The following is a 27,880-nucleotide window of genomic DNA, read 5'->3' on the forward strand; positions in this document are numbered from 1 at the left end:
AGTATCCATAGTATGCTAAACCGTTATGAAAATTTAATTGTAAGGTATGACTATTTTATACAAAATCTCAAGGACCAATAAAAAATCAATCCTTTTATTTGTAACCAATCACTGATCAACTTACCGTAAATTGAGCAACCGCCGAAGTCTCTGATTGGACCCCTAAAAAACGGATATTGGCTCCAAAAACAGTCTGGTTGAAAAACTTGGAGTTGAAACAAACTTGTGTGGGGAATCCCCGCTCATACTGCTCGCTTTTTGTGCAATGTTTAGGAACCAGTGGGGAATCCCCGCTCGCTTGGAAAGGTACCAAGGAAAGACAAGCAAATAGCATGTAGTTTCAAAACGTGTTTTTTTATCACTTTGTTTGGAAAGGTACCAAAGGGACATAAGCAAATAGCATGTAGTTTCAAAACGTGTTTAATCGCGTGTAGTGGTTCCATAGAATAACACAGGAAGGAATAGAAGGCAATAGAATAGCATGGGAAGGAACAAAAACCCTTAGAATAGTATAGGAAGGAGCATATCACTTTAGAATAGCATGGGAGGGACCATAAGCCCATAGAAAAGGATGGGAAGGAACATTAAACCCTTAGAATAGCATAGGAGGGAACATAAACCCTCAGAATAGCATGGGGAGGGAACATAAACCCTTAGAATAGCATAGGAAGGAACATAAACCCTTAGAATAGCATGGGAGGAACATAAACCCTTAGAGTAGCACAGGAAGGAACATAAACCCTTAGAATAGCAGAGGAGGGAACATAAGCTCCTGGAATAGCATAGGAAGGAACATAAACTCCTGGAATAGCATATGAAGGAACATAAGCTCCTAGAATAGCACAAGAAGGACTAATAGCTCCTAGAATAGCACAAGAAGGAACATAATCCATCCAAATCCATAGGTACATGTTCTGGAAAGGTGCCAAGGAACATAATCCACCCAAATAGTACAGGAAGGAACATAATCCACCCAAATAGCACAGGAAGGAACATAGAGTCATAGAAGTATAACTTAGCACTCTACTCTGATATGAATCAGGAATGAAATTAAATTTTATGTTGTTAAGCCACAAAGGGTCGTACAGAGTTTCGACATAAATCGTTCTTAAGGGGGGAGGGGGCAATGGCGACTTTTTCATTTATATTCTTTTTTTCTTATTTATCTCAATAACTATCATCGAATGAGTAGTATCCCCTGACTGCTTTCATCAACACCCATACAAGATTCCCATAGGACTCCTGTGACGTGCCATGGATTCTGCAACAGCTGGGGATTCTCTTGACGCCATGGAAGACACAACCCTGTTTTAAAATGACCATGGTTAGTTAAATCACTAGAGGAAACTAAGAGATGTAGGTGTTAGGGAATCTTTACATGTGGCTGCTATGTAATAGAGGACGACGCAACCTTGTGTGAGTCAAGAGGTGTTAAATCTCAGGGAATTTTAACCTACATAATTGGAGTTGAGGGTAAAGAGTGACTTAGTGGATTTTTTGGAAATAACTTGATGGCAGCGCAAATCTTACATAAAGAAAGCCCACATCTTAAGTAATGATAGCGCACACATCACTGTCACATATTACTTTTTTAGATTTCACTTTTGTCGAGACGTTCAAAGGGTTTTTTTCTTTCAAGACGTTTTTTCCAAGGCGTTTATTTTTTTTTCTCTTTTTTCTTTTAAGCTTTTTTGTTTAATACTTATTTAAGGGGGAATGTTTATGGATGAAGAATCTAACACGTAAACTGTCCCTGGGGGACCCTCCTCGCTTTTAACTGAAGAGGACACGTACGCAGGTTGTTACATAATACTTTATTTTTCTTTTAGTGCATTTTTCTCAAAGGGTCATTATATTCTAATAATTTTTGTCATCATTTGGAGTCGAAAGATCAATTTCCATCCAATAGAACAAATCCCTAGACGCCAGAACCAGTAGGCTATTACCAATATTCTGTTCTGGCTAATACATTCCAGAAATAGCCTATTGCATGTGAGGAGAATTCCCATGTTTCGCTTTCTAGAATGACGGCTATATGTTTCCTACACCTGTGATAATTGACGTGAAGGGGAAAAAGTCTATTTTTAGAAATTATTGTTTCCAAGGCAAATTTGTAATTGGAAAAAATCAGAAAATAGGTTCTATGTATGCGATGTAATCGTCAAACTATATATTCCCATTCTTTTAAGTTTTTTAGAAGCGTTATAATCATTTTAAGTTTCTGCTTACTTGGCAAATGTGTAAATAGAGAAATTCTAAAAATATGATTAAAAATGAAGAATTTATCCTCTCTATCACCTAGTTAAGGCTTTGTTTTGCAATAATGGACCATTTTTCTAAGAAAGACACAAAAATAGAAAAATAAGTTAAATGTTCCTTAATTACCTATGCAATACCACTAAAAATGAATAATTTATCTTCTCTTTCAGCTAGATAAGGCTAAAATTTGCAATAATGGACTATTTTCCTAAAAAAACATAACATCAACTCCACCACCCTGGAATTGTCTGCTAGGACCCCCATCTTGATTTAATTTACGTATGTCTTTTGTTTATATTTTATCCTATGTCAGGTTTTTTCACCTTTTGTTTTTCCCATTTGCATAGTCTTGCCTCAAAAACGCTGCATTTTCAGAATATCTCTAATTACACATTTGCCTTGCAAGAAGTAACTTAAAATAATTATGATGCTTCTAAAAAAAAGAATACAAATATATAGTTTGACGATTGCTTCGCATACATAGATTTGATTTTCAGAATTTCTCTAATTACACATTTGCCTTGGAAACAAAAATTTCTAGAAATAGATTTTCCCCTCTGCACGTCTATTATCATATGTGTAGGAAACATATAATAGTCATTCTAGTAAGCGAAACGTGGGAATTTTCCTCGCATGCAATAGGCTGTTTCTAGAATGTATTAACCAGAACAGAATATTGGAAATAGCCTGCTGGTCCTGGCGTCTGGGGCGTTGTTCTTTTGAATGAGAATTGATTGTTTGAGTCCTAATTAGGACAAAAAAAAGATCCTTCGATTCCTCATTAAAACAAGAATTAAAGAATTAAGCATTGAAAGAAAAACAGAAAAAAACACCTTGGAAAAAAACGTCTTGAAAGAAAAAACGCTTTGAACCTCTCGACAAAAATGAAATCTAAAAAAATTATTGTGTGACAGTGATGTGTGCGCTGTCATTACTTAAGATGTAAGCTTTCTTTACGTAAGATGAGCGCTGCTATTAAGTTATTTCCGATTAATCCACTATGTCACTCATTATCCCCATCTCCAATTAGGTAGGTTAAAACTCCCTATGGTTCAACTCCTGTTTACTCAGACAAGATTGTGTCATCCTCTATTACATAGCAACCGAATTTAAACATTCCGTAACACCTACATCTCTTAGTTTCCCCCTATGAGTTAACTAACACCTGGTCATTTTAAAACAGCGGTGTGTCTTCCATTGTGTCACGGGAATTCCCGGGTGTTGCAGAATCCAGGGCATGCCACAGAAATCCTATGGGAATCTTGTATGGGTATTGTGGAAAGCGGTGAGGGGATATTGCTCGAATTGGCTTCTATCCGTCAGTCCGCCCTTTATGCATTACTACACCCTTCATCCGATCGCCAAGAAACTTTAAGAAGCTGCTCAGTTACCTACATTCTTTCAAAGGATTTAGTTATACTCCCCCCCCCCCTATGCCCTTGTAATACTTTTCTCGCTGATGAAGTTAGAGACCTCTCCACAAAAATAATTGGCAGCTTTTAAATATTTCACATTTTCTGGATATTTAATTAACGGGTTAATTAGTGATGAATTCTTTCATCTAACACACTTTCTCAATTATAAAAATCCTTTTTGAGTAAACTCTCTTAATTTGGTATTTTACAGTGCTTTCCAAATTTAAAAATACCATCGATATTTTCAATGTAAGGAAAATTTTCTGCGGGAGGGAATTGTCAGGGAGGATTCCACAGGGATGGGATTTTCAATATTAAAATGAATTTCATTTACATATTTTTTTCCGACTCTTTGTATATGTAATCAAAATAAATTAATAAGCTAATTTATATATATATATATATATATATATATATATATATATATATATATATATATATATATATATATATATATATATATATATATATATATATATATATATATATATATATATATATATATATATATATATATATATATATATATATATATATATATACTGTAGAAGACAACTATATTCAATCTTTAAACTCTATTAAGGAAAGCATGATATCTAAAAAAATTTGATGTTCGGTTTTACCAATTTACTGCTTTATCATATTTTTCGCTTTATTGACTCAATTTCCCAACAAAGGGGTAAAATTGTTGGGGTGAATTTTCCTCGGGGGTATTTTTTAGAGAATAAATTTTTCCCACGGAAAAATTCCAGAAGGGGAATGGTCCACGGGAGGAATTTTTTGGAAAAATATTTCAACCAAATTTAGTTTAAAAAATGCGACTGTTATTAACACGCATGGAGAAGGGGGGATTTTCTGCGTGGAAGAATTCTCCGGGGGGAATATTTTGCGGAAAAATTCCTTTCTTTAAAGATCGCAGCAACGCGCGACGGGTAAGCTAATATTATAGCATTCATATAATATTGTAAGCAAATTTATATCATGCTGTGTCGCAAATAAATTGTTAAAAAATTATCATTTTATCTCTCCACAATGAACAACTCCTTGGAATTAGGCTAGTCGCTGTTGTACTTGGAAATAAATAAAGATTGACATACAAAAAAGAAACAAACATAAATCAGTTTCCGGCTTTCAGTTTAAGAAAATATCATGACATCTTCACAACTCATGTTGGAATATTTATTCGATCTTTCAGTTCGATGGAAACCCATTAGATCTTTTTCTTCACCAAGGAGGGGTTTCAAATCGAAACGAAGCCCAGATAAAGTGATCACCTGACCTTGCTTAGAGACCGATCAGACATTTATATGCTCAGCCAGTCAGACGTTTATATGTCTACATGGCAAACGTTCAAAAAGGTTTATGCATGGTGGCGCAAAGAATAAAACTTATTGTACCAGTCCATCAAACGTTTGTTAAATCAGAGTAAACGGGCGTAAATACAGGCGTAATAAAGTATTCATACAATTAGCCTTCAGCCAAAAAAATAGTCTTTCTGGTCCAAACTTCCAAACAAGGCCATATCCAGGATTTTTGTTGGGGGGAAGGGTTAAAAAAAACTTGAAAGACGCACCAGAAATCTGTTTATTTGCATTATTTTTTACTTTTTTAAGAGTCTGGCAAAAATTACTTGGGGGGGGGCTCAGGGGCGGGGGATAATAATCTCTGGGTTAGAAATTGGCCTAATATACAACCGTATCGATAAAATACGGCCTTTTTTGGTCAGATGGACATAAGCCCTAAACTAAATTAGACAAAGATGTTGAAAGGGAATAAAAGAATAATAATAATCTGTATATTCGGGTGACTTTTCCAAATCGAAGTTCGTTTTTGTCTTTGACAAGCAAACGAAACAAGAATCTAACCCTTCTTAGCGCGTGATTATATAATGTCTTCAAAACAGAGGCATTATTTGAAGGGGGGATGGGCCAATTTTCCTAGATTTCAAATCTCTAAAAATACTGGGCTCAACATTATAAGCGACAACATCCCGCTATAAAAGTCTACTCAAGGCCATAGGGTATATTTTAAAACAAATTCAAAACTTTAAAACAAGTTAAATTGAATGTCTAGTCTGTGGATTAAAATTGGGACGGACAGAAGGAACGATTGTTTGAGAGAAGATACGCTGAAGGGGATTTTTTCCAAACAAAATGCTATGATTTGATGAACTTAACGCGCAAACACCTCAAACATGTTCTCCAATGACGCAAATGCGCCCCATCTTATTTTACAGCCGTTGCGTTTCAGAAATCTAACTGCACTTCCACGTAATTCATGTGATAGGTTTGGAGATGATGAGTGGGTTCCTAGTTCGGAATCCATAAACATAATTTTTTTTTTTTTTTTGAGGATCTGGAGATCAGGGGCGAATCCAGGATTTTTTTTTAGAGGGGGGGGGGGCAAAATAGATTGATAAAAAAATTGGGGGGGGGGGTGTGCAAAATAGGTTGTTCCGATAAACTTGCGTTAGGAGCAAGTTTAATTAACGCAAACTTTAGTTAATTAAGTGAATTACACTACTTTAGACTACGCTAAGGGGGGAAGGGCGCAGGCCCCCTCGCCCCCCTATGGATCCGCCACTGCTGGAGATCAAAGATTAAATTTGGAGTCGGCAAAGTTGAATTATTCATAAATTTCATAGCCTTCAGCTGCAGAGCTGAACCAATATATTTGAGCACGTGACGCAGAGCTGAACCAATATATTTAAGCACGTGACGCAGAGCTGAACCAATATATTTAAGCACGTGACCCAGAGCTGAGCCAACATATTTAAGCAAAATATACAAACTTTGATATAATCACAGGGGAAAGAGCAATTGTAGGTGAAAAATTCCATATCTCAAAATTAGTTTGTGCTTGCATATGCTAGGTCTTTCCCTAATGGTGTCTGAAAGACCTAATGGTGTGGGATGAAGTCGTAAGGAAGGATTTAGTAGAACTTGGAACTTCTTGAGAAGGAAACATTCTGCGTATTTTTCTTCACATTCACTGAATGATTGGTAGCCTACCCCGTTTTAATTCAACAGTATTTAAGTGATTTGTGTTTACTGCGTGTATCTATTGCAGAGATCTATTTTATTTTTTGGGGGTTTATTTATGTGTGAATATGTTGATGTTGTATGCGTGAATTTGCTTTTGCTTTGTTTGATTTTGTCATTGAATTTGCTTCGTTTTGATTTTGCTCATAGTCTTATTTTGTCCTTGATTTATTTATAATTGGCGTTCTTATTTCATTTTTAATGGTTTTGTCGATATTTGTCTTATACTATAGTTTTCTTTTCTTTATTTGTTTTGTTTCATATTTTACTCCGTCCTTTTGAAGTTTCTGTAGACGGGTTTTCAATAATTAAATAAAGAGGGACGCTTTGAATAGATTGAGATAAAGGAGGAGGGTGCGTATCTGAGTTGACTTTAGGCGACTTGGTGCTGCAGCGTGTTAGGTTAGGTGTTGTGTTATTAATAGTAGACTACAGTATAGTAGGCTATAGTAGACTATAGTAGGCTACAGCTTAAAAACAAAGACAATCTGATAGTAGTATTTTTTTTTAGTAGTAATAGTAATTTATAAAAAAAGAGACAAAATCAATCGGTAGCACACCAAAAGCGTAACTTGCGAGGGTGTGCAACTAACAAAAAAAATAGAAGAAGAAAATTAAAAAAACAAACAATAAAACTACAAGTATAATCTATTATAAGCAGATGGATGAAACCGTGTAGCCTATCGAAAAAAAACATACATAAATAATTACAATTATTCGCCTAGAAACTCTAAAAACTGTGGTTACAGCCTGCTTGTTTTAAGCTGCTCAAGGTGTGGCGACCCTCGAGATAAGTATTGTCAAGAAATTGACACTGCTTTTACAAATTAGCTAATCATTTATTTTTATTTAATTAGCCAATCATACGTGACCACATCTAAATGAAACCCTTGAAAATTTTGAAAACTACTTTAAATCATTCTAAAATACTTAGTTATGTAATGCCCAAGAATAGTTATGCTTAACTTAGCTATGCTTAACCCCCCTCCCTAATGAAGAAATACGTAGCCCAAATTATACATCAGAGATGACGAAACTTCACTACAAGTGAAAACGAATTCCATTAATCTTCTGTTGCGAGAGCCAACATCAAACTAGACACATAAAAAAGAAAAAAAACTAGACCAGACATCAATGTCAGAAGAGAACCGGTAAGACATATTTTTAATAAAACTTATTATTAAATCTTATTGAAATAAACAATGTTATACATTATATTTGCTACTTCCAATTTTAATAAATTATTAGATATCACTTAATTTCTTCATTTCTTTTTTAGAGACACATTCATTTTCTTAAGAGCCGCATGTGGCTCGCAAGCTGCAATTTGGTTATGTGTGTTATATAGACTCATTATATTTTCGATAGAGCGACTCTTCCTGCAGCTTGTTTAACATATATCGTTAAATTAATTAGAAGAAAAGAGTAGCACTATAGATAATATTAGGATTGTACATAATTTAGGTTAGATATTTCTTCATTAGAGGGGGGGGTAAAGTGAAGCAAAGGGACTTTTAGGAATGATGTAATAAGTATTTTAGAATGTTTAAAGTAGTTTCAGGAATTTTAAAGTTTTTTTTTTTTAGATGTGGTCATGTTATCGATACATCCAATTCATTTGTAAAAATATTTATATGACTGAAAACTTGAGTGACGACGAGAAATTCATCAACACCATCTAGTGTTTGGCGTTTTCAGGTAGTTTTTTAGTGTAACATTAAGGCAAAATTAGTGTAATAAGCAAAATTGTGCAATAAGTAATAAAAGTAAAAAAATAATAAATGTCTTTTCAATTTCTGGAAGACACACGATGGTGGAGCTTGAAACAAATGCCTAAAATACATCAAACGCTAGATGGGGTGGTGATTTATTTTATCGACAATAGTGTCAGCTTCCACTCTTGTAAGTTTGCGGAGTTTCGAAAAGAGGGCATAAGTCCACTTTTTCCAATTTTACAGGAGAGCAAAATGAAGATTACACTTTACGCCCTTTTGGAACAATTTATAACTCGGTCAGAATTAAAGATAAGCCCGTTTTAAGTAGATCAATCGATAGTTCTTTTTAAGCTCTTTCGAACCATATACTTGACTCATTTTCAAAAAATAGTGAACTAAGACCCTTTTTGCAAAACGCCAGTTACCCATACTCTTTGCACTGATGTATTAATGTATTGTATATTCCACACGGCACTGTGGGGCTTCGCTGTGAATTGGATTGGTTAATTTTTTCTGGACTGGATTGGTGGGCGACTGTTCGACATTTCCCTCTTAAGTGTCTATTTTTCTCTCTTTTTTCCTTCTCTTTGCATTACCGGCAATAGACTCTTGAGGGGGGGGGGGTGATCGATGATCTATTTGGTTTTATACTCTAAATTTATTTTTGAACAATTCTATCTATTAAAATGATTATGGAACTGATACTGACTTTATTAATAAACAGTTTTAACTCTCTAGAGTTTATATATATATATATATATATATATATATATATATATATATATATATATATATATATATATATATATATATATATATATATATATATATATATATATATATATATATATATATATATATATATATATATATATATATATATATATATATATATATATATATATATATATATATATATATATATATATATATATATATATATATATATATATATATATATATATATATATATATATATATATATATATATATGTATATATATTTTTTTTTATAGCGAATCACTTTACATAACCATTTATAAACTTCCAGAAGCCTGATCAACCAGGCTTGTCAGGCACTATCTCTTTTCAACTTAACATCCTCACATCTTTTACAACCAAAAACAAATAAAAAAAAGAGACGAGACACCTTGCTCACTCAGTTCCCCGACTGGCAACATTAATATTCATTACCAATCCTCATACTGTTCGGCACTACTTGAGGTAGAAAAAAAAAATAACATGAACTTGTATCTCTTTTTTTAACGTAGTTATTCTGAAGTGGTTAATATCGATTAGAAAAAGAGACTTACCCTCTATTGCAAAACCTCTTTAACTCCGCTATCTCCAATTCGAACTGCAACTGGCTCAGCTGGCAATTCAATTCATCCCTTTCCACTTTCATTGCCTGAATATCCTCTTTTATATTTTCTGATATATCACAATTATCAAAATTAACCTCGGGATCCATTTTTTTCACTAATTTGGTTTTGCACAACCAAAACTACACTCTTAAAAGGAAACAGTAGTAACGAAATCTTAAAACAAATAGTGCTTATGAATCACGTTCTAGTGTTAATTTTTTTCACTTGAATAATATGATATTTCAAGCTTTAACGAATAGTACAGCAATTAAGCAAAGATACCGCTTATTGATTTTACTAATCATCCGAATGAATGCTTGATTTTTAAAATGTTTCTTTGGATAATTTGATCGGGCAATCTATGAGAATTTTGACTATTTAATTTTCTAAAAATTTCGCCCAACTTATAACTTCAAACAAATTAAACTACTATATATTCTGTTTCCGTGGCAATGCTGAACATCGGCTTGGCATTGAACCCAAACTTGTATTAATACATCACAATCCTATCGCCAATTGCCATATAAAGCTGAAATAATGATAAAAAAATTCCGAGACATTCAAAAACAGTGTTATCAAATGCCTTTTTATTGCAAGAAATCAATGCCATTTTATTGCCGTTAATAAAAATAAATAATAAAAAAAAAAATTATTAATTTTTGTACGCTAGTGAAAATACAAACAGAAGCTCAAGATAGAAATGTGTGAAGGAGCCGTTTCATTTCGGTTAAAGGTTACAAATTAGAAAAAACATCAAATCGTATAAAAAACATCGAAAGCTCTTAGAAACATCCTTCAATTTTGTCTTATTTATTATTTTATTTTTGTTATTTTCCTGTTTATTTTTTTTTTATTATCTTACGGAGGAACTTAGGAGTTCTTTCCTGTGGCCTTGCATAATCTGAAAACAATATATTATAAAAAAATTCTTAGCTAGTGAAAAATGCAAACAGGAGATAAAGAAAGAAATGTGTGAAGAACTTGGCTGGAGCTCAATTAGAGGCAACGCTGTAGCGTTGCCTATAGTAAAGGCCATGAGGCTCCAATGTTTTAATATTTTTTTTTCTCAGAGGCACTTCATATGGAAGGGGTCGTCGTAGAAACTTCAAAGGGGGCTAATTCGATTGGAAATCGAGAGTTCTAATGCTCTTTTTAATAGTCGAAAATAATTGGAGGGCAACTAGCCCCCCCCCACGCCCATCATTCCCCCCAACACAGCCAATAAAAATTTTGAGATAGCCATTTTGTTCAGCGTAGTTGATTTCCCGACAGAAAATATATTTTGAGGAGGAAACTCCCCCACAACCCTCAGGGCAAGGGTTTTAAGTTATACCCTGTGGGTATATAAGATTTTTATTGAAGGCGTTGTCCTAGAAACTTCAAAAAAGGCTCATTCGATTGAAAATTCAAAGGGCTAGTGCCCTTTTCAATTTTCGAAAGTGATTTGGGGGCAACTAGCCTCCCTACGCCCATAATTCCCCTAAACACTTCCAATCAAAATTTTGAGAAACCTTATATGCCCCGGGGGCTTATAAGGTTTTTATAGAAAGTGTTGTCGTAGAAGCTTCAAAAAAGGCTCATTCGATTAGAAATTTAAAGGGCTAATGCCCTTTTTAATAGTCGAAAGTGATTGGAGGGCAACTAGCCTCCCCACGCCCCTCATTCCCCCAAACACATTCTATAAAAATTTTGAGATAGCCGTTTTGTTCAGCGTAGTTGATTTTCAGATAGAAAATATGTTTTTGAGGAGGACACTCCCCCACAACCCTTAAGGCAAGGGTTTTAAGTTATGGCCTGGGGGCGTATAAGGTTTTTGTAGAAGGCGTTGTCGTAGAAACTTCAAAAATGGCTCATTCGATTGGAAATTCAAAGGAGTAGTGCCCTTTTTAATAGTCGTGAGTGATTGGAGGGCAACTAGCCCCCCCCCCCCACGCCCTTCCTTCCCCTAAACAAATCCAATCAAAATTTTGAGATAGCCATTTTGTTAAGCGTAGTTGAATTTCAGATACAAAATATGTTTTGAGGAGGACACTCCCCCACAATCCTCAAGGCAAGGGTTTTAAGTTATACCCTGGGGCCATATGAGGTTTTTATTGAAGGTGGGGTGTAGAAACTTCAAAAAAGGCTCATTCGATTGGAAGTGCCCTTTTTAATAGTCGAAAGTGATTTGAGGGCAACTAACCCCCCTCTCACGCCCATCTTTTCCCCAAACACATCCAATCAAAATTTTGAGACAGCTGTTTTATTAAACGTAGTTTTAAGTTCTTGAAACTAGGTCTTTGAGGATGACAAATCCCCCACACCCCTCAGGGCAAGGGTTGTAATTTAAGGATTCTCCGAATCCTTCATAATATTTCTTATGGAAGGGATACTCGTATAAACTTTAGAGACGGCTCATTTGATTGGAAATTGAAAGTTCTTGTTCACTTTTTAAGAGTCAAAAGAGATTGGAGGGCAAATAGCCCCCCTCCGTCTTCCACTTCCACGCCCTAAATGCATCAGATAAAAATTTAGATATAGACATTTTGTTAAAATAGTTCAAAGTTCTGATAACAAAAAAACTCCGGTGTCGACACAGCCCACCAGGGCCTGGGGGTAGGCGTTGTAAGTTATGCCCTGGGGGCATATAAACAATCAAACAATCAATAAATAAACAATCAATGCAAACAAAAATACAATAGATATTAATGTAAATTAATAAATAAATTTAGTGCTGATATTAATGTAAATTAATAAATAAATTTCTGCTGGGTGGAATTTAAAGCGGGGGAATTATCAGCAGGAAAAGAAAATGTTCTTTGAGGGGGGAGGAATTTTCCAGGGGTTATTTTTCCAAATGTGAATTATTCAGGGAGGGGAAGACTAAAGCCATTCAATAATATTCTAAATTTACATCTGAAAGTAACGGGAATAAAGAATCAACGGAAATGTCAGAGATAGCACTTCAGGTTCCTTTAGACGATTTTGTTCGTGTCTTTTGAAAAAAAGACATTTTCAAAAGACAGATTATTCTCATTTGTATTAATTTCTCTGTGGCTGCTCAATTATGCATGTGAGGGAGGAGACTTCCCCCCCCCCCACCACTGTCTACGCTAAGGTTTCAGTTTTTATCTCAAGGCTTAAAAATGAACCCAATGCGATAAAAGTATAACTCAAAATAACATATATAGAATAATATATGCACATATCACGGAACAATTAATCAAAATTGCATATTATGTGTTGAGGCACACCCAAATGATGGCCCAGGGGGCTCACCATTCCACAATCTATGAAATCAATCCTGCAATAACTGAAAATATAGAGTATTTTTGAGTATTTTAACGTCTTCCACAACTCAAACGGTTCAACATTCTACAGCTCAATGAGTCTGTCTAATCTCCTAAATCGGGAACGGAAGAGATAAGTGAAGTTTCGCCCCGTATTGGATGAGTCTCCAACCTCACCCTCCCCCTCTTCTACTGTCTACGCTAAAGTTTTCTTCTTTATGCCGAGTACGCCGCCCCCACCCCAAAGACATTAATAAGGTAAAGTTTTGTATGGGAAGAACACATTGTAAATATATTATAATTATCCAATTATAATGTTAAAATTTATACTCTGTGATAGATGCAAAATTGCTTTGGCACAGAAATCCTATTAAGGTCAATTCCAAACAGTTGTGATCCCTTTGTGTCAGCAAGTGAAATGGTCTAAACCTCCTTATTGGAGCTATTTTTTCAATCCATTCATTGTTGTCAATCGCTGTCCATAAGTTATGCAAGCTGTCTATTGTTCATATATAAGGTTTTTATCAAAGAGGTTATCGTATAGACTTTGAAAAAAAGCCTCATTCGATTTAAATTGAAAGCTCTAGATCCGCTTTTTAAAGTCAAGAATTATTGGACAGTAATCAACCCCCCTTTCCCCATGCCCTAAAAAACTTGAAACTTTTCGCAATAAAAAACGAACAAAAAGTAACAAAAAAAACTTTCTGAAAAAAAAAGTTTTTCAAAGAAAAGAAAAAGCCATTTTAAATTTAGGTTCAGCAGATACAAATGTCTGTTAAAATTCAAACTCGAAACGACCAGAAACTACTATTAAAGAATGCATGAAATCGAAAGCAAACAGAAACTTAATAAGCAATCATAGTAAAAACCATAACAAGTAATAACATAAATGAATAAATAAGTGAGTAATGCTTATATTCAACATAAATATCAAGCTTAAAACGAAAAAAAATATTTTGATATTAAAGTATAAATGAAACTTAAAACGAACAGAAATTAAATAAACAATCAATGGGAACAAACATACAATATATATTAATGTAAATGAATAAATAAATCTTAAAACAAGTGAAACTTAAATTGAATATGCAAATCAAGTTTAAATCGAATAAAAATAACTATAAACAAGATTTTGGGTATCACCACACTGCAAAAGCCTAAAACCTACTGTGTCATTGGCGCTTTACTGAAAACGAATTATATTACAAATGATTTCTTTTGTGCTAGTAGAGTAGGAACTACCATTTCTATAGGGCCCCCGTACCAAACAGGTTTTTTCTGATAGGTAATTCTACAGGGGCATTACATCTTTGCCAAGAGATTTACGCAATTTAAGGACAAGTTTTTCTGACATAGATTTCTAGTTCATGATATACAAGTTTTTTTTTTTAGGTTAAATCCGTGGTCATTCATCTGTAAGTTGATTAGTAGGTTTTTTTTTAAAACTTGGCTAATAGGTTTTTAAACCTATTACTACGAACGCTACATGCATTCTATTTTTGGAACTAGGAGCTAGATTGCGTGATGCTATCAGACTGGTTTCGTTTCATGGGTTCATTAATAGAAGGATTAATGTTTTTGAAAAGGGGTAATTACTTCTTTAGTTTACGAGATTTGCGAATTTTTTGCGAAAAGATATTTGCGTAAAGGTATTGCGATGGTTAAGAATGCCTCACGGGTAATTAAAGAATGGGATGCTTGCATCAACAATACAAAGAATATACTCGGATACTTAACAGATTTGACGCTTACAAGCGACATTGCTAGAAGGTATTCAATAGCTTAATTGAAAAGTAACGATAGAATGATATTGTGACTTGACCTAACTTTACCTCGCCGATGTGGTCTGTATAATACATAAGTAACGTTTGAAAAGTATTGTCAATTTAAAAAGAAATGGCTGAAAAGTGTTTTGAGAGGGATGGGTTGCATGGAGGGTTGAGTTGCACGAGGGTTCAGTTAAAGGGGATACAGTTGCACGGGGGTTTCGGTTATACAGGGGTTCAGTTACAAGGGGGATTCAGTTGCGCGTGGGATGAGTTAAATTGTAATTGAGTTCCACGAGAGTAGTGCTTTGTCCTGGTTGAGGCGTGAGGTCCCGTACCACAACCCCACAGAGCTCCGATCCCCCCACCCCCAACCCCAACGAACTCACCCGGCCTCAAACGGTATCAAGGCACCCCAACGGGCCGGGGGTTACCGTGTAACTTTTACAATGTCATGATTTTAAAAGTTTCGTTTGAAGGACTCTATTGTTTTAAGCCAGTGTGATTTTTTATTTAAATGGTTTTCTTTCAAAAAAGCGAGAATTTCTGTTAAATAAATAATTCTTATATTTTTTCCGTTCAATTGAAGGCGAGGATTTCTGTTAAATAAATAATTGTTATACCTTTTAAAATGACTTCCCGAGGTTTGAGGGGGCTCTATTGTTTTAAGCCTTTTGATTTTTTCTTTACTGGGTTTTCATTCAAAAAGCGTGTTTTGTCGGTGTGATTTTTTTTGGTATGTTTATTTATTTTAATTTTTACCTATATTACCATGACTCCTTCCCTTGATAACTTCCAGGGGGTTCTATTACTCATCCTCACAATGAAGTTAGATGGATATCAAACTCATGCTAATAGCAAAAACTTCTGTTAACCTTAAGTATAGACACATGATTTCTATTTAATAATTTTTCGCTTAGATGATGCATTACTAGTTCCAAGGATAATAGAACTTATTTTTTAATTTAATTTTGCACCAAAGATCAAAGTCTAACACAGAGAAAAAGATATTTTGGAGAGGGTCCATAACTTCATATACGGGCTAATTTACATTCGTCTTAGTTTTTAACGATGCTCCTTATTTCTAGTTGAAAATGCTTATTTTTTAATTTAATTGGGAATGAAAAGTCAAATTCTAACATAAAGAAAAATGTATTTCGGAGGGGGTAACTAACTTCATATACGGGGTAATTTCCATTCGTCTTAGTTTTTAACGATGTTCCTTATTTTTAGTTGAAAATGCTTATTTTTTTATTTAATTGGGAATGAAAAGTCAAATTCTAACATAAAGAACAAGATATTTCGGAGGGGGTAGCTCACTTCATATACGGTATAATTTCCATTCGTCTTAGTTTTTAACGATGCTCCTTATTTCTAGTTGAAAATGATTATTTTTTTATTTAATTTTGAATGAAAAGTCAAAGTGCCAGAATGGTTGAAATTCACTAGCTCAATATTATTGTGTTAGTCCAACAGTCCGAATTGTGGAAATCCAATGGCTCAGTATTGAGATCCCCGTCCACCAAACTAAACGTTCGAAATTCACTAGCTCAGTCTTGAGATCTTAGTCAACCTGCCTGAATGGTGGAAATGCACTAGCTCACAATGGGGGTCTTAGTCCACCAGTCTGAATGGTTGAAATTCACTAGCTCAGAATTAGGGTCTTAGTCAGTGTTCAGATTGGAGCATTGGGGTCCGACTATCTGGGCTTTATTTGTCAAGACCGGAATGCTAAGCGATGGACATGAGCTCGATTGGGACCCCATTGTGAAAACGGAAAACAAAAAACAAAAAATATATTGTTGATATGTGTGTAGAGCATGGCATGGTTACCGCTAGGGGCAACAGTCTAACCGTTGACGGTTTTAGGTATCCGTGAATAAGTTCTAAGGCGAGAGTGGAAATTGGGACAAATTTTTGGAGGTGCCCACCTCACCTGCTCAGAGTCTCAGGCAAGTGACCCTAAATTTGAAAAAGTGGAAATTGGATCAGATTTTCTAAACTGAGCTGAGACAGTGAATAGATACTATTGGGAAAGTTATTGGAGACGCTGGGCATCCTTGAACAAGTGCTAAATTGAGAGAGGAATTTGGGACAATATTTGGGGGCACCCACCCGCCCAGAGTCTCCGGCAGGTGACCCAAAAATTTAAAAAACACACAGACGAAAGTCACAAAGAGATGAATCACACACAGAGAGGACAAACACACAGAAACGACAAATAGAGACGACACATACATAGACACGATACACACGCACAGAGACAACAAAGAGAGAGAGATGAGACACACACACAGAAAAGACAAACACACATAGAGACGACACACACAAAGAGACGACACACACACACACAGAGACGACACACAACTAGAGACAACACACACTTAGAGACAACGCACACACACACAGACGCTATATACACACAGATGACAAACACACACACAGAGATGACACACTCAAAGAGACGAAATAACCATACAGAAGACACACACACAGAGAGGTCACTCCCAACGAGACGACAAACACATAGATAGACGACACAAACCCCGAGAATAATAGCAAAATGATTCTAAGGCTACATTGATCTGACACACACACAGAGACGACAAACACACAGACGAGAACGAAACAAATAGAAGCCACACAAAACGAGAGGACAAACACACAGACCAGCCACATAGAGACGACACATGCACAGAGACTATACACACACACAGAGTCAACACACACAGAGATACGAAACGAGAACAAATACAAGACAAAAATTAAAGGGAGACGACCTAAACATATAGACTTCACACACAAACAGAGATCACCAATACAAAGAGACGAACCACACACAGAGACCACACACATCCAAACAGAGACGACACACACACACAGAGACGACACACACAAAGAGACGACTTACACATAGAGACGACACACACACAGAGATGACAAAGACACAGAGACGACACAGATAGAGAGACGACACACACACAGAGACGACACAATCAAAGTGACGACTAACACATAGAGACGACAAAAACACATAGACTAAACAAACAACGAGATTAAAAACTTTGAGATAAGATACGAAACCCTATACGCAACAAAACCCGTGAAAAAAAAACAAATTTTCCTAACCCAAAAACGAGATTCCAAACTAAAAGTGTCGACAAACACACAGACACGACACACACACACAGAGACGACACACACAGAGAGACAACACAGACATAGAAAAGACAGAAACACAGATACTAAACACCCACAGAGACGATACACACACACAGAGTCAACTCACAAACAGTGTGTACAAACACACTGAGACGAAAGACACAAAGGGACTAATCACACACAGTTATTACAAACACACAGAATCGACACATAGAGACGACACATGCACAGAGACGATACACACACACAGAGTCAACACACACAGAGAGACGAGACACACACACACAGAAATGACAAACACACATAGAGATGACACACACAAAGAGACGTCACACACACACAGATACGAAACACACATAGGGACAACACACACATAGAGACAACACACACACACACAGACAACATCCACACAGAGACGACACAAACACACACACAGAGACGACACACACACAGAGACGACACACTCACAGAGACGACTTACACATAGAGACGACACACACACACAGACGACAATCACACAGAAACTAAATACACACACACATACACAGAGACGACACACCCATATATACGAAACAGACACACAGACGACACACGACCAGTGATGACAAAAAGTAGAGATCAGACGCGCACAAATATAATACACACCCACAGAGACAACACACACACACACAGAAACGACACATCCAACGACACGAGACATTAAGAGAGATGACACACACACAGAGACCACACACACACAGAGAGGACACACACACAGAGACGACAGATAAAAAGACCCTAATCACACACACAGAGGACAAACACACAGACACGACACAGCGAGACTACAATTGGATAGAGATAATACACGCACACAGAGTCAACACACACAGAGAGACGAGACATGGTATATCTGATGAAATAATTTAGGTATTACGATCAATTTAATTTTTTTTTTTAATAAAGCAGTTTTTTTTTAGTAAGGACACTCATAACAACACGCACACAGAGATAACGCCACAGACACTAAACACACAACGCGACGACATACGAACAGAGAGTACAAACACACAGTCACGACACACACACACAGAGAAGACACAATCATAAAGACAGCACAGATAAATATATGACAGACACACAGATACGAAACACACACATATACGACACACACACAGAGTCCACTCACACACAAAGAGAAAGAACACAAAGATACGACAGACACAAAGAGAATAATCACACACAGAGAGGACAAACACACAGAAATGACACATAGAGACGACACATGCACAGAGACGATACACACACACAGAGTCAACACACACAGAGAGACAGAGAGACACACACACAGAAATTAAAAACACACATAGAGATGACACACACACAGAGACGTCACACACACACACAGATACAACACACACATAGGGACGACACACACAGAGAGACAACACACACACACAGACAACATCCACACAGAGACGACACAAACACGCACAGACGACACACACACAGAGACGACACACTAAAAAGTTGGGTTAATCTAGGTTCACTTAGAGTGGCGCGCCACGCTAAGTGAACCTAGATTAACCCAACTTTTTTGTGTGTCGTCTCTGTGTGTGTGTCGTCTCTCTATGTGTTGTCGGCTCTGTGTGTGTGTCGTCTCTGGGTCTGTGGTGTCTCTCTGTGTGTGTCGTCTTTGTCTATTTGTGTGTGTGTATCATTTCTGTGTGCTTGTCGTCTCTGTGTGTGTGTCGTCTCTATGTGTAAGTCGTCACTTTGAGTGTGTCGTCTCTGTGTGTGTGTCGTCTCTGTTTCTGTGTTTGTGTCGTCTTTGTGTGGATGTTGTCTGTGTGTGTGTGTGTGTTGTCTCTATGTGTGTGTCGTCCCTATGTGTGTTTCGTATATGTGTGTGTGTGACGTCTCTTTGTGTGTGTCATCTCTATGTGTGTTTGTCATTTCTATGTGTGTGTGTGTCTCCTCTCTCTGTGTGTGTGTATCGTCTCTGTGCTTGTGTCGTCTCTATGTGTCGTTTCTGTGTGTTTGTCCTCTCTGTGTGTGATTCGTCTCTTTGTGTCTGTCGTCTCTGTGTGTTTGTCCTCTGTGTGTGCGAGTTGACTCTGTGTGTGTTTGTCGTCTCTGTGGGTGTTTTGTATCTGTGTGTCTGTCTTTTCTATGTCTGTGTTGTCTCTCTGTGTGTGTCGTCTCTGTGTGTGTGTGTCGTTTCTGTGTGTTTGTCCTCTCTGTGCATGTGTCGTTGCGTTGTGTGTGTAATATATGGGTTTGTATTTTCTCTGTGTTTGTTTAGTCCCGTTGTTCTTTTAGTCAATATATGTGTGTCGTCTCTGTGAGTGATTAGAATCGGTGTGTGTTTATTCTATATTTGCACTTCATATATTTGTGTGTTTCGTCTCTGTGTGCGTGTCTTCTCTATATGTGTGTTTTCTCTTTGTGTGGTTCAACTCTGTGTGTGTGTATTGTCTCTGTGTAAGTCGTTTCTTTGTGTTTGTTATCTCTGTGTGTGTGTGTCGTTTCTGTTTGGATGTGTGTTGTCTCTATGTGTGTGTCGTCTCTATGTGTGTTTCGTATCTGTGTGTGTGTGACGTCTCTTTGTGTGTGTCGTCTCTTTGTGTGTATTGTCTTTTCTTTTTGTTTGTCTAGTCTCTCTGTGTATGTTGAATCTGTGTGTGTGTATCGTCTCTTTGCACGTGTCGTCTCTATGTGTCGTTTCTGTGTGTTTGTCCTCTCTGTGTGTGATTAGTCTCTTTTTGTCTGTCGTCTCTGTGTGTGTGTCGTCTCTGTGTGTGTGTGTCGTCTCTATGTATTAGTCGTCTCTTTGTGTGTGTCTTCTCTTTGTTTGTGTCGTCTCTGTATCTGTGTCTCCGCTGTGATTTTGTCGTCTGTGTGTGTATTTAGTCTCTATGGGTTAGTCGTATCTTTGTGTTTGATGTCTCTGTGTGTGTGTTTTGTTTCTGTGTGTCTATGTTGTCTGTGTGTGTGTGTGTGTGTGTGTGTTGTCTCTAAGTCTGTGTTGCCTATCAGTGTGTGTATTTTCTGTGTGTGTGTGACGTCTCTTTGTGTGTGTCGTCTCTATGTGTGTTTGTCATTTCTGTGTGTGTGTCTCATCTCTCTGTGTGTGTTGACTCTGTGTGTGTGTATCGTCTCTGTGTATGTGTCGTCTCTATGTGTCGTTTCTGTGTGTTTGTCCTCTCTGTGTGTGATTCGTCTCTTTGTGTCTGTCGTCTCTGTGTGTTTTTTAAATTTTTGGGTCACCTGCCGGAGACGCTGGGCGGGTTGGTGCCCTCAAATATTGTCCTAAATTCCTCTCTCAATTTAACACTTGTTCAAGGATGCCCAGCGTCTCCAATAACTTTCCCAATAGTATCTATTCACTGTCTGAGCTTAGTTTAGAAAATCTGAGCCAATTTCCACTTTTTCAAATTTAGGGTCACTTGCCTGAGACTCTGAGCAGGTGAGGTGGGCACCTCCAAAAATTTGTCCCAATTTCCACTCTCGCCTTAGAACCTATTCACGGATACCTAAAACTGTCAACGGTTAGACTGTTGCCCATATCGTTAACCATGCCATGCTCTACACACATATCAACAATATATTTTTTGTTTTTTGTTTTCCGTTTTCACAATGGGGTCCCAATCGAGCTCATGTCAATCGCTTAGCATTCAGGTCTTGACAAATAAAGCCCAGATAGTCGGACCCCAACGCTCCAATCTGAACACTAAGACTCCAATTCTGAACTAGTGAATTTCAACCATTCAGGCTGGTGGACTAAGACCTCAATTCTTAAAGAGTGCAGTTTCACCGGTCATGATTTTTGAATAAAATCCTCCGAGAGATCTAATGGACTTTGACCAGACATTTGTGGTATCGGGGTTCTTAACACTGAACCGTTGTAGTTCCGTCATTTAGACAGTTGGGCAAAGACCACAATACTGAGCTAATTAATATCAAACAGTCTTGACCTTCTACTTTTCATTCCCAATTAAATTAAAAAATAGGTATTTTCAACTAGAAATAAGGAGCATCGTTAAAAACTAGAAAAGGAATGGAAATTATCCCGTATATGAAGTGAGCTACCCCCTCCGAAATACCTTGTTCTTTATGTTAGACTTTGACTTTTTATTCCCAATTAAATTAAAAAATAAGCATTTTCAACTAGAAATAATGAGCATCTTTAAAAACTAATACGAATGGAAATTATCACTTATATTAAGTTAGATACCCCCTCAGAAATAACTTGTTATTGTTTTTATGCTTTGAAATTTAATTACCAAATAAAATAAAATATAAGAAATTTAAAATATACATAATGAGAATATATAAAAACTTATACTAATGTAATTTATACCGTATTTGATTTTAGCTACCCCCTCCTAAAGACCTTGTTCTTTATGTTAGACTTTGACTTTTCATCCCCAATTAAATTAAAAAATAAGTCCTATCATCTTGGAAGTTATTAATGTAGTTTTTAAGCAGAAAAATACTTCATCAAACTTTTATGTCTTCGCTCAAGGTTGAAAAGAGTTATGGCTAGGGGGATGAGTCCTAAAACCATCTGAATTCATTGTGAGGAGGAGTCATAAAACCCCCTGGAATTCACTAAGGGAAGGAGCCGTTGTACACTCGGTAACTAATAAAATAATTAAAATTCCCAAAAAAATCACACCGAATATACACGCTTTTTTAACGAACACCATGTAAAGAAAAAATCAAACGGCTTAAAAAAACAGAGCCCCCTCAAACCCCGTGAAGTCATTTTAAAAGGTATAACAATTATTTATTTAACAGACATCCTCGCCTTCAACTGAACGGAAAAAATATAAGAATTATTTATTTAACAGAAATTCTCGCTTTTTTGAACGAACACCATGTAAAGAAAAAATCACACTGGCTTAAAACAACAGAGTCATTCAAACGGAACTTTTAAAATCAAGCGAATTTAAAAGTTACAAGGTAAACCACGGCCCCTTTGGGAGCCTTGAGAACCTTTGAGGACCGGGGGTTCCTTCGGGGTTGGGGTGGGGGGATCGGAGCTCTTTGGGGTTGTGGTAAGGGACCTCACGCCTAAACCACGACAAAGCACTACTCTCGTGGAACTCAATTCCCATTTAACTCAACCCCCGTGCAACTGAATCCCCCTTGTAACTGAACCCCTGTATAACCGAAACCCCCCGTGCAACTGTATTCCCTTTAACTGAACCCTCGTGCAACTCAACCCTCCATGCAACCCATCCCCCTCAAAACACTTTTCAGCCATTTCTTTTTAAATTGACAATACTTTTCAAACGTTACTTATGTATTATACAGACCACATCGGTGAGGTAAAGCTAGGTCAAGTCACAATGTCATTCTATCGTTACTTTTCAATTAAGCTATTGAATACCTTCTAGCAATGTCTCTTGTAAGCGTCAAATCTATTAAGTATCCGAGCATATTCTTTGTATTGTTGATGCAAGCATCCCATTCTTTAATTACCCGTGAGGCATTCTTAACCATCGCAATACCTTTACGCAAATATCTTTTCGTAAAAAATTTGCAAATCTCGTAAACTAAAGAAGTAATTACCCCTTTTCAAAAACATTAGTCCTTCTATTAATGAACCCATGAAACGAAACCAGTCTGATAGCATCACGCAATCTCGCTCCTAGTTCCAAAAATAGAATGCATGTAGCGTTCGTATAATAGGTTTAAAAACCTATTAGCCAAGTTTAAAAAAAAAACCTACTAATCAACTTACAGATGAATGACCACGGATTTAACCTAAAAAAAAAACTTGTATATCATGAACTAGAAATCTACGTCAGAAAAACTTGTCCTTAAATTGCGTAAATCTCTTGGCAAAGATGTAATGCCCCTGTAGAATTACCTATCAGAAAAAACCTGTTTGGTACGGGGGCCCCTTAGAAATGGTAGTTCCTACTCTACTTGTGCTTAATGTTGAAAATAAATATTAAAATTACAGTAAAACTTTGAACTGATGAGCTTTCAGCAATTAATATCATTATACATCAAATATTCAGTTTAATTTATTAGTTCTTTTTAAGATTGGCCAAGACAAATATAGTTTCACTACAAACAAAATTTGGATACTGCCCCCTTCTTTAACTGTAAAAACCTAAAGCCTTCTGGGTCATTGGCGCTTCACTGAAAACGAATTACTTGTATATTACAAATTTATTCTTTTCCAGTTCTTACAGCATTGAAAATGAAAATTACAGTGAAAAAAAAAAAAAATTCGAACTGATGGATCTTTCAACAATTAATATCATTATATATCTAATATTCAATTTGATTTTGTTCATACTTTCCAAGACTGTTCAAGACTCGTATAGTCTTCAAATCTTGGGTTTTTTTAGGGAAGGGGGAGATGGCTTTAGAAATATTTCCCTTGAGATTGAATGGTTTGGGGCTTACACATTTATGTAAAAAATTATAAAGTCAGCAGCTGTGTTTTACGGAATGAAACGGCTGTAGCAATGAATGCGACTAAACAAGCAGAACTGCTCATATCAAATCGGATAGTAGCATCACAAAAAAAAACTAAAAAAACGCATACAAAATTTGTTTATATCCATTTTTGTTACGTTTTTACGAGTCAAACAACATTTCGGGAGGGGTTCAAAACCCCCCTAGCCCCCCCCTCTGGGTAAAGCCTTACCTAGAGCCAACACAGGCGCGCACATTCCTCTTCCACGCCAGGATTTGCTTAAGGATAAAAGCTTAAGAGCGTAGGCTATTTTTAGAGGCTCTGAAAAACCCTGAAACCTCGAGAACAATTAAAAAACAGGTGAATTATATGGAAATATAAGAAAATAAAGAGGAAGTCATAAAAAATTTGCAGATATCTGAATGAACACACCTGAAGACCTTCAAGCTCCTTTACGAATTACGCCACTAATTGGATATAAACTGCTTACACCACACACCTGAAGACCAACGATAATGGCAACGATACGCTAACAGTAGATACGTCAAAAGAATCAAATTTTGATGCTTGTTCAACATATATGAAATTCATCAAATTTAATGGTACCCATCAAAAGTTACGAGCTTGAGAAAATTTGCCGAAATTTTGAAAAAGGGGAGAAACACCCCAAAAAACAGTGATTTTAATGAACATCTCTCCATCAGATTCAGCCTACCAGAGAACCCTACTGTAGCGGTTTCAAGCTCCTGTGTACAAAAATGTGAAATTTTTCATTTTTTGCCAGAAGAAATTTCACGGATGCGTATTAATTTTTTTTTCTGAGGGGAGAACTGTTCATATCAAATCTGATAGCAGCATCTGTTAAAACTTAAGTATCAAAAATTGGAACGTTGAATGGAATAAAACCAAAAAAAAGAAAATGGATGGATATTCAACGGATTAGTTAAAATTTCCCATGCAGTCGATCTACCAGCGAAAATTGAAATATTGGATTGAATAGAAAAAAATAAAAATAAAATGCATACTTTTTTCGGTTGTTCTTTTGAAATTATTAATGCAGTTGGGGAATTCGCTATATTATTTGAACTTTGGATATAATTAATGACATCCAAGTCGAAAAATTCTGTTGCTTGCGCGACAGAAAACTTAGCTGTTTGAATTTGGGCTAAAAAACACACAACAGAACAGAATAACGGAAGTTTATTTTCTTCAGAGAAGTGCGCATGGTCACTATGTGATCTGAGTAAATCAAATCGATGAAATCATGGCGCAGCCACAGTTAGTTTAAATAGGTATTAATGCAGGGGTTATCCTCTTCAGTGAAATTCTGAAAACTGCTTTAAATATTGTGAAATAATTAATTATATTATTCGTAAAATTGCTTCACTTAGCACCAATCCCCCTTAATGTGCAAATATACAGTCCAAGTTATACGTTCGCTATGGATTGTCCCGTTGCTTGACGTCAGGTCAAGTTATACGTTCTCTATGGATTGTCCCGTTGCTTGACGTCAGGTCAAGTTATACGTTGCTTGACGTCAACGGTGGGTTTCTGTCGTTAAATTCATTTGAAGAACATCGTCGACAACATCACACAACCGGAAAACCCATGAAGAATATATAATTTGGCCTATATATTTGCATATTAAGGGGCATGGGGTGAATTAAATTAAAGTGCTTTTAGAAATAGTACGAGTGTTTTATGATTTTATAAGATAGTTTTAAGAATTTCATAATGTTTTCTTATGAGGAAGAACCCACTGCTCAAGTACCTTTAAATGTTAGAAATACTTCTATTAAAGAAAAAAGTTCGGATAAGTGAATTAAAATTTTCCACAATTCGGTGGAAATTATTTTTTCCATTATTAATAGGGCAAGAATTTCAGGTACTTCCTTGCTAGCCAGTACAAACTCAAGAATTTGAATCTGCAAGATCGGATAATAACCGGTTTATACGGTCTGTATACGGAGGCAATTAGCTTAGGTTCAGTTAAAATCTCCGTTATAGGTATATTTTATTAAATATTAAATATATAGAGATGGTATTTCGGTAGGGTTAGGTTAAGTTAATTACTAAACTATTACATTTTCATCATATTTTGGTATATTTCATTATGATTCACCTAAATTCAATTCTCGAGTGTGTACTGGCTTACAAGAAAGTACCGAATTTTAGTTAGAAAGTTTTAAAAGTAATCAGCCTTTTTTAAAGGTGGGTCAATTGTCCTTCTGGATATAAGCCGCAATATGATTGACTTACGAAATACTGATGTAAACCAATAAATGTAAAGTACAGTTTTTACCACGCAAATATCAAAAAAACTTTCCTTTTCTTTTTATTTTCAATAGTCCACATTTATGATTGTTCAATAGTCCACATTTACACATATTTTTAGTTTCTTCACGGGAGGTTTAGACTCCCAAAGGCCGTTCTGACTAAGCCGCTATATCCACAAGACAAACAAGTGACATCTAAACCTCTGCAGTATCAATCATATTTATCTGCATCTTCTTTTTATTTTAAAATATAAGCTTTTTTCTCAGAAGCATAAACGTGAAATAGGTAATACAATTCTCAATTATGTTTTCAAACAAATATATAATGCCAACTAAGTTCAGGTAAACATTTTTATCCATAGACCACAAACACTATAAGAGGGAGAGGGCACCTCCTCCCCCAAGTAGACCACAAATGTTCAACCATAGAAAACGGTGATATGATGGGAGGGGACACTTTATCAGGGGAAAACCCTTCTCTCTAATCTTCGACCCCCACCAAAGGAAACCTTCCCCCCATCAGACATTTTTATTCAGGGCCCCCTTAGCGAATACATTGTCTCGCCAAACACAGGGCTGACTTTTATGCATTTATAGGAGAGCACAAAGTGAACTGTATTCTGTATACCTCTATGAAAACATGCCGAATATTCAGTTATAAATTGAGACAGATTAAAATTGTATAAATATCAGATAGGACCTTTACACTATGAATTCTACTTCACTACTGAGAAATTTTCATATGAAATCTATTTCAAATGCCGCTTTTTTGGCGCTAGGATCGCGTCATTTAAATATTCATGAGCGTAGGATCCTAATAGATTGATAAATTCTAAATAGTTTATGTAAAAATTTATGCGTACTTTAAAAATATACAGAGGTCATATTTAAGAATAATATGACTATGACAATAATTAGAACAAAGGAAGAACTAAGAGTAACAGGATTTGCGCTGTCATTCAAACGGGATTTTTTTTTTTTTGCAAATAAATCTCGAGGAAGCTGACAATATGAAAAAAACAAAGTCACTTGGGAAAATTATTATAGCCAATGTAATAAAATCATGAGTACTTTTTAGGCAGGAATTGGGCTCCTACAATGGGGGCGGGGGGAGAAGAAGAGTAACTTCCCTCCCATTTTTCATCCATCCTTTCGTTTTGGAAATGCTCCCATTTTATATATTCATTGACAAA

General features: G+C 36.1%; 1 protein-coding gene across 1 annotated transcript in view; it reads right to left on the reverse strand.

Annotated features, from left to right (window-relative positions):
- The window catches only part of siz (Brefeldin-resistant Arf-GEF family protein schizo), a 373,423-nt gene extending 346,009 nt beyond the window's left edge, over positions 1–27,414 (reverse strand). The window contains exons 1-2 of the mRNA XM_089100396.1: positions 27,316–27,414; positions 9,743–10,322 (exon numbers count right to left, since the gene is read on the reverse strand). Coding sequence (XP_088956522.1) covers positions 9,743–9,900 — 158 coding nt within the window. The 5' untranslated portion in view covers positions 9,901–10,322; positions 27,316–27,414. The remainder of the gene's footprint in view (positions 1–9,742; positions 10,323–27,315) is intronic.
- Between the last annotated feature and the right edge of the window lie 466 nt (positions 27,415–27,880).

The sequence above is a fragment of the Artemia sp. Qi Xiang Cuo genome, chromosome 14 (genome assembly GCF_049724085.1).
Source record: "Artemia sp. Qi Xiang Cuo chromosome 14, ASM4972408v1, whole genome shotgun sequence".
NCBI classification, from domain to species: Eukaryota; Metazoa; Arthropoda; class Branchiopoda; order Anostraca; family Artemiidae; genus Artemia; species Artemia sp. Qi Xiang Cuo.